General features: G+C 37.2%; 1 protein-coding gene across 1 annotated transcript; it reads right to left on the bottom strand.

Annotated features, from left to right (window-relative positions):
- Positions 1–3,806: 3,806 nt before the first annotated feature.
- On the bottom strand, positions 3,807–12,046 carry LOC139719167 (uridylate-specific endoribonuclease-like). The gene is made up of 6 exons (XM_071630600.1): positions 12,031–12,046; positions 9,377–9,496; positions 6,379–6,529; positions 5,896–6,092; positions 4,706–4,926; positions 3,807–4,028 (listed from the first exon to the last, which is right to left on the bottom strand). The coding sequence occupies exons 1-6, from the start codon at positions 12,044–12,046 to the stop codon at positions 3,807–3,809; spliced, it is 927 nt and encodes a 308-aa protein (XP_071486701.1).
- Positions 12,047–13,160: the final 1,114 nt, after the last annotated feature.

Raw genomic sequence — 13,160 nt, 5'->3', positions numbered from 1 at the left:
AACAAACCTATTAGATGCGAAGATCTGTCAATAGCGTGTGCCACTTTTTCTACAAAAGTTAATAATGCATGTGTTGTGCTGTGTTTTTCTCTAAATCCGAACTGAGAATTTGAAAGTATATGATTGAATTTAAAAAAAGTAATAGTTCTTTTATGAACGATTTTTTCAAGAATTTTGGACAATGTACATAACAAAGAAATCGGTCGGTAATTATTAACATCTAATTTGTCGCCTTTTTTAAACAAAGGAATAACTTTTGCTATTTTCATGCTCTCAGGGACGATGCCATTGGAAAGAGATAAATTGAATATGTGAGCTAAAGGATCCGCAATTGAAGATATTACCCCCTTCAAAAGAAAATTACTGATGTCATCATGTCCAGCACTTTTTTTAGAACTAAAATCTGAAACAATATTAATTATCTCCTGCTTATATGTTGGACTAAGAAACATTGAACTAGAATTTGGTGGACCTAAAAATTCTGTAAAATGTTTCGTTGAATGGGGTATATTGCTTGCAAGGTTTTCCCCGATTAAAGAAAAATGATTATTCAAAATATTACAAATCTGATGAGAATCTTCAATGATTTCATCTTCAAACCTAATTTTAGTAATATTACATTTATCATTTGATATATTCATTGCTTGCTTTAAAACCTTCCATGTGTTTTGCATATCATGCCTATACAAATATAACTGCTTGGTATAATATTTTCTCTTTTCTATACGTATAATTTTCGTCAACGTATTTTTATAACTAGTATATTTAAGTTTCAATTGCTCAGTAGGTTTCATTTTAAATTTATAATATAAATTATTCTTTCTGTTTATTGAACGTAAAAGTGATTTAGAGATCCATGGGAGCCTAGGTATTTTTTTATAATCAGATTGTTTTTGTCTACGTTTTGGAATATTGATATCCAAGAGTCGAAGAAACTTCTGCATAAAATATTCAAAAGACAAATTTACATCATTTGTATCAAAGACACAAGACCAGTCTGTCATGTCTAAACTAGCACCTAGACTGGCTATGTTTTCATGAGTGATTCTTCGTCTCAATAAACAACCATATTTATTATCAATACTATCATTTAAAGAGAAACTAGTAGAGATGGGGAAATGGTCTGTTATATCTGAAAGTAGTATAAGGGAATCGGGAGGAGGAAGAATATTACAAAAAATATTATCAATAAGGGTGGCAGATTCATTAACTATTCGTGTGGGCTTAGATATCAAAGGCAAAAAAGAAGCAGATAAAAATATTTCCAAAAAATCTTGTGACATATTATTTTGTTTTAATAAGTCTATATTAAAATCTCCCATTATGAAGCATTTTTTGTGAATAAAAATTGGGTTCTTCACCAAATCCGAAAAATAATCTAAAAATGATTTAGTGTTTGTATTAGGAGGTCTATATACTACACCTATGATAATATTCTTACTGCCAGGAACAGATATTTCAATAAAAAGAGATTCAATCGAATCAGTCATGCTGTTAAGCTCATCACGAACTACATAATCATACATTTGTGAAACGTATAACGCAACGCCCCCACCCACCCTATGTTGCCTGTTGTTAACGACAAAATCATATCCGTCGAGAGCGTATGGAAGACTTGAATCCTGGGAAAGCCAGGTTTCGGTCAAGCCTATCACTGAGAATTTTTGCCTGATGGGTTTATTCAAAAACAACTGCAATTCTTCAAAATGTTTATTAATACTTCTAATGTTGAAATGTATAAGAGAAAAGGTGGTATCATCATACTCCTTAACAACATTATTAAACTGGTTGAGAGTGAGATATTCAGAAGATGGACTTTGTAATTGGTTTTCTACGTCAAAATCATATTCAAATTCTTGCGACAATGAATTAAAACTATCTGAAACATGATTATCAAAAAAAGTATCATTTTGAGTGACATTTGCTTCACATTCTGCCAAAGAAGGCCCGGCCGTATCAAAAAAGTCATCATCATTAATTGAATTGAATGCTGTGTCTATTGTATTGTGGATCAAAGGGTGAACGTGATGTTCACCCGTATAGTTCACCCGTATGTTCACCCGTATAGGCCTACGTCTGTAGGCCTATACATTATTTCGATTCCTTGCATAAGCATTTAATCACTGTACAATATTGGATACTAGTAGTTGCTAATTTATATCTCTGCATATATGCATGTATTGTGGAAAAGGAGAAATTCGATGTACAGGAATGATTACGCTAAGTTCGTTTGTCTTATCGACAACTCTTTTCTCTCTCACACACACACACACTCTCTCTCTCCCTCTCTATTATTCGTCTTTATTATTATCTTTCAACCAAGAACATTCTTTACATACAAAGATATTCTACAGTGAGATTTTTATAACGTGAGTTTCTTGTAAATTTGTGTGCTTTATAGTGAACTACAATTATGTTTCTACTTTGTATTCTTAAGGTGGAATGCCAGACCAGATTGAACTATGTCGTATGTCTGCTTCCTCGTGTTTATGTATTTGTTTGTTTTAGGCATGTATTTGGGTGCGATTGTTTTTCCCTTATTAGGCAATTTGTCTCCATGTTTTTATTAGTTTCATTCAGTAATTAGTGGTATACTGTCCACTAGGAGACTTCAAAATACAAACTTGCCATTTCAGCATGTCTCTTCCATTGCCAGCAGTTAATTTTAATTCAGCATTATCAGAAAGGATGTAGAGTATTTTCAATTTACACTGTATTTTCTCTGTTACAACATTGTACTGATATTGTGTTATTATGTGTATGTAAGTGTATTGTATTGTTGGAAATGAAATTAAATGAAATGAATACAAAAATAAAATAAGTACATTATCACTCAAGGTTGACCTACCCTACTCAAAATCAAAACATGAATAAGTGTCTCTGTATTTAATGTTTCAATAAGACAAGTCAAATAATCGTACTTTTAAATTATTTCAGACAGAATTTAATTCCACCATGATTTCTTTGAACATCCAACACAAGGCAGCTAGGTAATTAAAGTCGGCTTTTTGATATCCCAAAGAATTTCGTGCCAAGAAATGTAATATACAGTACAACACTTCAAAATGTCATCAGCGTTTTCCGTAATCATAACTTTGATTGTTTGCAGAATAATTATGCCCTAAAGCGATTCGTTTGAAATTGCATTGTTATTGTGAATATGAGTATTATCATCGCAAACTCAGTTGGTTGGAACATTCTCTTATGAGCAACTACTGGAATTATTCTCATCTTCATCATCTGCATCTTCATCATTGCGATGCTCTTGATTGTCGTCATGGCAACGGACATGACAAGAGACCACATGACAGCCGGATCTCAGACGTACTTGATGGATCTGAGAATAAACATGATAAACATTGAATCTGTTCTCGATACTTGTTCCCGCGAACTAAACGAAAGATTATTCGTATTGCCAAGATTCGTTGCTATATTGGAGTTCTCTTGTTACCTACATCAATGTGAATTCCCTTATATTTGTTCGCACTATCAAATGTTCTTCAGTTATCTTTTATTCCAAATAAGGCCATGTTAGGGAAAGATATGAATTCATAATTGACTAAATTTGACTTTGTTTCTACGAAGGAAACAGAATTGTAGCTTGCTTACAGGAAATTATCACAGGCGTGTATTAACGATGAATTCAAGACACATTTACGGGTTGGTGGTCTTATGTTGATTGATTTTGACAAGGAAAAAAAAAGAAATGATGAATAGTATTTCATCCATAAAGCAGCTGCCATCCGGTCCAGGTCTCAAGAATCTTTAGGGCTCAGGTGCCATTATCACCAGGCAGCTTGTTTGAATTAAACGTTGAAGTACGCTGATCCAATGTAGCCGCCGGTGTAGTCGTACGTCTGAATCTGTACCTCGCTTCCCTCCATGTCAAACTTGCAGAGCGAGTTGGGCTGCGACACGAAACAGACAGAGTACAGGGCCAGCTCGAACTCGGGACTGACGCCGAGCATGATAGACGACAGGGTCTTCACATAGCCGTCGACGCTGAACTGGAGCAAGATTTGGTTTGGCTGGGAAATTAAAAAACGGGAGAAACAGAAAGAAGACATAACTACAACACTATCAAATAGACTTTCCATAACAAACATGTTCACATATAGCACACGCACATGGCGGACGCAATTACACACAAACTAAAGTGACCCGTCTCATTAGATCAACACCTGCGCCTTCAGTATGTCTTAAACAAATTACACTGGAACATAGTTACGAATTAAACTCGTGCTTTCGCTCACACCAATCAGACAGATAATTCTAAACTCGTTGATTGAGAATGAAAAAAAAAATCTGTTATTACCCCCTTCCCATTCTTCTGTATTGTAGGTGGGGCCTATGAGTGCCTACCCTTTTCTACTTACGCGAAGATATAGCGAAAAAAGAAGTAAAGGCAAAAAAAGGTGAATGCATCATGTTCCCGCTTTCGATCTTGAAGTTGTCTGAACGACAAAATAAAACACTGAGACACTTGTTTCGCCGGTTTCGTCACACTGTCTTTGGACACAGACTATGATAGAGGTTTCAGCATATTGCGTGTACAGACTATGATAAACTTAGAGGTACAGACTTTCAGTTAATCCGTTGCTTCCGAGGTAACACAACCCCCGACAGAGTTATTACAAGATCCAATAGGTTCCTGTAAGCAAAGACTTACAAGAACAGTTTTCAGAAAACTTTCGACTTTGCTTACGTTAGCCTCCCTGACGTAGCCATAGTAGTTGAGCCTGCCGTCCTGTTCCAAGTAGTAGAATTGAAGCCAGTTGTGAAAACCACTGACGGCGCTATTCTTCACCTCGCCAACGAAGGTGTGTTCGAAGGCCGAGGAGTCGAGACGACCGGATGACCGGGAGTAGAGGGAGAACCACACGTTGTTCACGAATTGACGGAGTCCTTCCAATGAGCTGAAGTAACCTATAGTAGTAGCCAAAAACGGGAATCTGTTTATTACAGACTTCAATCCTAGCGTTGTCGACTCTTTTTTCTTTAAAGAAAGAATTGTCGCCATCGTTGTCAAATTATCTAATGAAGACTGCCCCTCTGAGATTTGGAAGGGGGATTTGGAAGGTGAAAAAAAATTAAAATGCGTGTATACTGTAAGCATGTGCATGAAGCGGGTCTCCCTTTCAACCTTTTATAAAGCAAGATCATATTTTTGCAATATTTCCCCGCCTCGTTCACTTCGCTCCCTCACATACTAACTGCTCCCCCCCCCCCCCCAAGATCAAATCCTGGCTACGCCGGTGCACGACTACTAATACTGCCCATGTGGTGCCGATATAGCTTGTATCAGCCGAACCATTGAACTAAAGCAATCAGTTCAATGGCCAAAAACTTGAATACTAGTACTATTTTCAAGTACGCTTAGACGATATTGAACCATTTTCGAAGATGTTCGAAGACGAAGACGAGGAAAGGCAATTTTGTTGTTGTTTTCGGTTTGATTTGTTTTCTTTTTGTGGACTATAACTCGGCATTTTCCAAATTGTAAGAATTTTTTTTTTTCTGGATTGCATGACGATAAAGGAACATATCACAAAAATGTTTACGTCATCACCTTCCAGCTGCGCGGCGCTTGCCCAAGCTGAGCACGCACTTTAGTGCGCGTATGCAAGTCTCAAATACACGCAGCTGCAAAAAGATTTTAAAAAACATGCAAAAATTCATAAAAATTCCCGGATTACTATACAAAAATTGAATCGTCTATTCCTTGTGTCATTATCGACTATTCCTGCAAGTTTCATTGAAATCCGTTCGCAACTTTTGGACATATTTTGCACACAAACAAACAAACAAACCAACACCGATGAAAACATTACCTCCTGCATTGGCAGTGATTGGCGGAGGTAAAAGGGGTTCCACAAGGGTTCCTCAGGGACTCACCCTTGGCCTTGAGGAGACTGTAGGTTCTCTGCATGACGGTGGTTGCCATGACATCGTCCAGAAATGCCTCCATCTCTCTCCCTTCGGCGCTCGATACCGACTCGGCCGTGCCGGTCTTCAGCACGTAGTTGTCGAGGAGATCCTGAAAGGCGTCGAAGGTCCCACCGAGTCGCCACGTGTCCACGGATGTGAAAAAGCTGTCAAGATTAAAGGGGCAAAAACATGACGTCATAAAGATCACGTCGTGAATCGAGAATCGAAATGGTATAAACACTGTACAATTATACAATAACTTATTAACTAATAAGTTATTTCACTGCGCTTTATACCATGTCATCGTATGATGTGATGTAAGATGTATTTGGATAACAATTTACCAATTAGTCATTGAAATTCATTAGACATCTGAACATTGAACATACAGGTCAAAAATTAAATATCAAAATCACTGATTCGGAATCTAAATGCTCAATCCTTTCTTACTTGCTTGAACTGCGGTCAACTTTTTCGCCATAGTTGGAGAGCTTGGTCTGAAGGTTTGTTTCATACTGGCTGCTACTCAGGCGGTTGGCGTCGTTGTCCCACAGTTCCTGAGCAAGGTTGGACAGTTCTGACCTCGAAATACTTTGTGCTCCTGCATGGGGATTGGGGATGGATGTATAAAAACGAAAGTTGATAAACTGACCTCGTGTTACAAATTTGCAGCATCAAAAACATTCGACCAATCATATTATACGATGGCAGGAGACCGGAAACACCACGCTGAAGAAGCAACTTCAACAAACATGGTCGTCAGCGACAGTCCCAGACAAATCCAAGCCCAAGGGATCCTCGTCCCAAGAACTTTCAGTGGGGCAGGAGCGCACATTTCTCTAATCTGAAAATACAGACCTATAATGTGGTCATATAACATGCAGAATGTACCCTTTTGTGATCCACATTATCAGAAGGACTAGGGAGGTATCCTAAAGAAAATTATAATTGCAGGTTGCACCCATCTCTATGAGCCCAAATTATTCTCAAATCAGCAAGGCTTTTATTTTCTCTTGTCACAACAGAAATAATTCAAGTTTTCAGGGAGTCTCCTACTGCAGCATCAAGGAACATGATAGCTCTTATCCAGGCCGCTGACAACAGTTGCTAAGGGCGTCAGCAGGCAACGCTAAAATCATTCTCGGATGACGCCATGGGACCAGTCCTCGACGCTCACTCTGTATACCTAAGTTTAGGCGGTAGACCAATGTCAATTCTGTATCAAGGTCCGTATAATCCAATCTCGCAGTGTTTATCCATTGTCGTCCGTTGCTTTCCTTGAACAACAAGACAATTTTCACAAGTGGGAAAACATTCCAGCTGACCATGACAGAGAAAACATTGTTTGACATCGGAGTTCGATGCGGCAGCTGAATAAGGTCATCTTTGGTAACCAGCCGGTTGCCCAGCAACATCAGCAACATCTCAAGTTGTAGTTATGACTTTGAGCACTGAGAGGTTCCACCGGTCTTGGCGCATATTCCAAAGTGGCCTTGTTACTTTATCGTCGTCGGAACAATAATAATGATAATAGAATATGAATACATCAATTTGTTCTTATCCTGTACTTATGGCAATTTGTGAAATCGGTGAATTGCGATATATCTTGTTTCATCAGTAACAGAACATGACTGATACAATAGCTACATAGCCGAGCATAATCATGCGCTGCGTTTGGTCAAAATAAGAATATTTCTTCATCTAGGCGTCACACTGTCCCGAAATTAAGCAAAGATATACACAATTTGAAGGAAATGTTTAAACTTGGCTCAAATCGTATAAATAAATGGACCATTCGTGAGAGCACGCATCTTGAAATAACTGCAGATGTAGTTTCTCAGGCTCCAGCCATGCTAGCAGCAATTACGCGAGGGTTTGCACAATCGTGTAGCCATTGTTTCTTTCGTGTGTCCTTCACTTCTAACATAGATTCCCAATCTTCATGAAGCCGTCGTGTGTGATTCGGGTGCCATCATGCGATCTTCTATGTAGGCATCGTATTTGTTTCGGCTGTTGATTGGCTTTTGACCAAATTCGGAGCCAAATTTGCACGAAATTGAATAATCTCTATTGGATCATAGTGTGTCAATTTTGGGACAGTGTGACGCCACCATTGAGAAGATGCACGTTGTGTGTGAAAGAAAGGTAGATAGAAAGAGAGAAAGGGGGAGCACATGCGTTTAATAGATCTTCCAAAAATACACTCATATGGGTCTACACACAAACACACACATACACAAACTAAACAAAGGTGGCACTGCGCAAACAATCCATACGGACATCACGTGTGATAGCATTTGAGAGTCGGAGTAACGCCAAAGACTTTAAATACCTTATCTTGTCTATAAATTTCAACTGATGAAGACTCGTACTGGCATTTGGTACCACCGATGTTAAGTTTTAATTATAGGGCCTATATAATGTCAATGATTTTTCGAGGGGTTGGTCTACAGAGGATTGAAAAAAAAAAAACCACTCCGAAATGATACACGATTTAATCGAATTATTCTAGAGAGACCGTTAAACACACTTTTCCGCTTTAATTCTACATTTTCTGCTCTTGCATGTTGCTATACATTCCCCCCCCCCCTAACCCGTTTCTCGATTATTTCTCTTCTGCTACAATGGGCTCAACAGTGCTTTACGCTTATGTCAGCGGATGATAAAGATAATAAAAAGATATACCCTAATGTACCTTACGATCAGATAAAGCAAAATCAAACTTCTCCGAGGGTACTGCGATATATATTTGTTGTTTAGCAAGGAACATGCTAAGAGATATGCGACAAATATCCCACCTTTTCTTATAGCATTTTCTTTGTTTTAGCAAGACAGTGTACTCATATATATATATATATATATATATATATATATATGTGTGTGTGTGTGTGTGTTTGTGTGTGTGTGTGTGTGTGTGTTATCACTCACACAGACAATCATATTGAAAGAGAGAAAAAACTGGCTACAGATGAATATAGATGTTTGTATTTGACTGATCAAATACATGCACATGTGAAAACTCAGTAGATGATTAGAATAATAAAAGATATACCCTGATCATGTGCTCCCTCAAATTGATCAAAATAGTGTGTACTGGTGTAATATATCACCTCAACGAATCAAGAGAAGCAAAAGATGCAATTCTCTTTAACTGATACAATCCTTCAATGTCACTTATGAAGCATTTCATAATGTCCACTTTTCTTTTGTCTTGAATCGATTGGCGCAAGACACCTATTCAATTTCAATTCAGTTCAAATGAAATTTTATTTCCAGTAACATGTTTGTTGTACAAATTCAATGAAAACAAAATGTACAATGTATTACAACAACAAAAAATGCATCACAGCGTAAACATTTAAAAGCACATATTGTACTTTTCTGCACCACACCTGCTACAAGCAAAAAACAAACAAACAAATAAACAAACAGACAAATTCCAACCTACCTTTGCAAAGTTTGTAATAGTTGGCGCAGCAGTCATTATAGGTCTCGCAGTACGAGTTACATTGGCAGTCATAGTTAGAGTTGTTGTCGCCACACCGTCCCGAGCATGAGTCGGCAGCGTCTAAGGATGGTTAATTTGACTGTGATGCTGATTTGGCTCCGAATTCAACAAATGACTTGCTTATGTGTCATGCACATTAAGAAACATTAATTATTTGCATGAAGACTTCATGTTAAAAAAAACACACACACATTAGATGCCATAAAACTTTTTGCACACTAAATCGTGTGTGAGCTGGTGACACGAACACACGATTGTTCATCTCTGTGGAATGGGGGTATGAAATAATATTCCTTATTGTTGCGTGTTGTGCAACTTTGACCGAGAAAGCGCGCATTAGGTGGTGTGTAAGTGTATTTTCAATGTATGTTTGGTGAGTGTACGGATAGAGTGTCACCAAGCCAAAGTAGAACATTGGACAAAAATGATGTTTGAAAGACAACACAACACATTCAGCACACACGCACAAGTCGACAAACTCTCGTATATACCATGTACAGTAGTTGAATAGTAGTCCCCTCATTTCATCTTATATTGTCTGAAATGTCCCTGCTGGAAAGAACACAGCGTCCCACAGTATCCCGCAGTGTGTTCGCATAGTCGACTATGTGAAAACGCTCGAATTTAACATTGTGAAGATTATCTCACACTGTGGTGTGGTTTTTCACAGAGCATTCACATAGTGATTTTCTGTTTCACACTGTGAATTGACGATTCACAATGTGTTCACACTGTTAAAGACGCTTGAATTCAACAGTGTGAAGAGATTTCACGCTGTGTTTCACTGTGTTCTTTCCAGCAGGCGTATTAGTTCTAGTAAAAGAAAACAATTCGGAAAATAGATATGAAAATAAAGCAATGTGAAAGAAGGATAAATTCATATACCTCATTGGCCAGGAAACGGCACAACTGTCATGTAAGATCCCATTACGATATCACTTGACCACGTTGGAAAAAAAATAAGCATGAGTATAAAATCAGTTCTTACATGCAAAAGGGAGACAATTCTATCACTGACAGGTCTACATCATTAGGCCTGTAATGGTAGACTGAGGATATAATGATGAGGGACTTAAATATGAAACATCATCAACAACAACATCAACAACAACAACGTTGTTTCTCTAGGAGGGAAAATATTTTAAAGTGTTATTCAGATACAGTGCCTACATGCTTCCATTAGTTTTGAAATAAATATTATAAGCTTGCTCCGAGATTTCATTTAATGTCATGGACTGTATATACATTTAGACGAGTAAGGATGACAAGAAAAAAGCCAAGCAACAAAGCTCGCAATGTAGCAATTCCTGAACCACAATCAAAGTTAGGAAACTTGGAATTTTTCTTCTGTCCGTTCCGTCCTATCATTTTCAAATTTAAAGATGCAACAAGGAAGCATTTAATTTTGAAGCAATGAAACTCTACTACATGATTATCATCATGTTGATTTCAAAAACTGTAACCACTCGTACAGACCTATTTCTTTATAAGTGAAATAACATGTTGTCCGAAGCAAAATCAGACACCAAATTCACTTCAACGCAAACAAACTATAGGAGTATTGTATAAATGGAAAATGCTTGATACAAGAATATCGATTTTATGGCGTGAAACTGAGACAATTTGCCCAGTAAGTTGCCGAAAGCACAATGTATCGGAGGAATGCAACTGAATTTATTGCTGTACATTATTGTAAGTAAGTTCTCAGGTCTCTATCACAAGAACAAGAACATTATTTGAAACACACACACCCACACACACACACACTCACACACACACACCAAACAACGGGTTGAATTCTCTGATTTGGAACGTAGTCTCTTCTAATTTCTCTGGTTTCCACCAGAACTGAAATAAGATAAAATAAAATAAAAATCTTCACCTGTGGTGAATATTGTAAGTTGTCGTCTGTATAAAATTATACCCTCCGTAGTGGGCGGGAAAGAGAGTTAGTAATCATGTAAAATTTTATCAGGCTCAATTTATAGAAATGTCGCCGGTGCTCTATTATTCTTAGATGGCTGAATCATGCAGTTTTATTGGCGGAAAAAAATAAATGGGTTCTATCCCGATTTGAAAATGAAACGCAGAAGTATAACAGGTCTGAACTGACATGAAGTTAACATATAGACAACTCTTGGAGTGTACAAATATGTATCCCCGGTTATGATGAATGAAACTTGAAAATGAGGGAGACATCACCCTCAATGTAATGCTTACATGATCGTGAAAAAGCTACGAAGAGGCAGAAAGCTGAGATTACTATGGAAATCTTCATGGCGCCTGGCAGCTATGAGTTGTTGGTCGGTGACAGAAGTCAAGATATCGTCTGCTTAACATCTGCAGTGCTCCCAACTTAATTTATATCATAATCGTGGCTCTTCTTTTTGTGTCAGAGGTCTACGTGCAAAATAAGCATGTACAGCCAGTGCACTAGTTATCTGGTATGCAAATAAACCAGTATAGTACCCTGGAAGGCATGGATTGGACACTGTCCGATCACGTGATAGTATTCTTAACAGGCAGCGAAGCCTGGTTGACGTATAACAGTTGTAGCGTCACAGCTATCGTGTTACCATAGAAGATGGCATTACCTGTGTTGAAATGCATTTATATTTGAATATTATACAAAAATATGTTATTATAGCTATTATGATACAAAATTAATGGTTGCTTTCTACGTCCTTTACTTAGTATCTTTCCGATACAATCGTAATCGTGATTTGACAAACAGTTTAACGATCATTCCAATCCGTCAATACTTATTATTTCAAAACTAAAATGTTGGTCTCTCTCATCCTGGCGATGGCTGTCTGTCTCTGTCTCACAATCCGGTTCCTCCACCTTCCCTATTCTTCTATCTTCATCCCCTCACAATGCTCCCACTCATGAGGTATGATAAAATATATATATATTTTTTTCTCCGTATGCTAAAGCACGCCATCATAATTCGGTGTTTGAAAACAGAAACCCTACCTCAAATTCAAGCAGCCCATCCGAACAGCAAAACTAGAATACGTAGAATATGTATAATTCTAGTTTTCAAAAAATGAGAATGATGTATAATAATCATAATCATATAATTACATACATACATATTGTGTTTACGTATAATTCTAGTTAAAAATTAAATAAGAATTATATGACATAATCATATACATATATATGAAGAGTTTGTTTGCAAAAACCGATAAGTCCATATTTGCCAAATGGAGATATTTGAGATAAAAGGTCAAGAAAAATAAAAAGAATGATAAGAAAATCTTTGCTTCTTTTGGCCATAACTTCAAAAATGTACCTTTATATGCAGTGACCAATATATCATTTAAAAGGTATTATTTTGTACTTTATGACAGAAATCGTACTTCAAAATCTTCAAAAATGGACTTATCGGTTTTTGCAAACAAACTCTTCATATATATATAGTGAATGTGTATAATGTGTGTGTGTACATGTTTAATACGTATGTGTGTGCGTGTGTGTGTGTGTGTGTTTGTATGTGTGTGTGGGTATGCGTGTGTGCATGAACATGTGTTGTATCATCATGTATTTGAAAAATTTGCGTGTGCAACAACAACAACAACAAAATATAAATTAGCCTCCTTTTACCTTCATTAAAAAGCTGAGATGAGTTTTGAGAGTGAATGATAATTGTTATTCCGGAAAAATGTGAAGGCATTGCTCGTAAAAAAGATAAAGTAATTAAATAGCAAAATAAATAGAC

This window comes from Diadema antillarum, unplaced genomic scaffold, assembly GCF_040938485.1.
Source record: "Diadema antillarum isolate AM-2024a unplaced genomic scaffold, OU_Dant_1.0 scf00000106, whole genome shotgun sequence".
NCBI lineage: Eukaryota > Metazoa > Echinodermata > Echinoidea > Diadematoida > Diadematidae > Diadema > Diadema antillarum.
The sequence above is the reverse complement of the archived record's forward strand: the minus strand, read 5'-3'. Positions and strand labels throughout refer to the sequence as shown.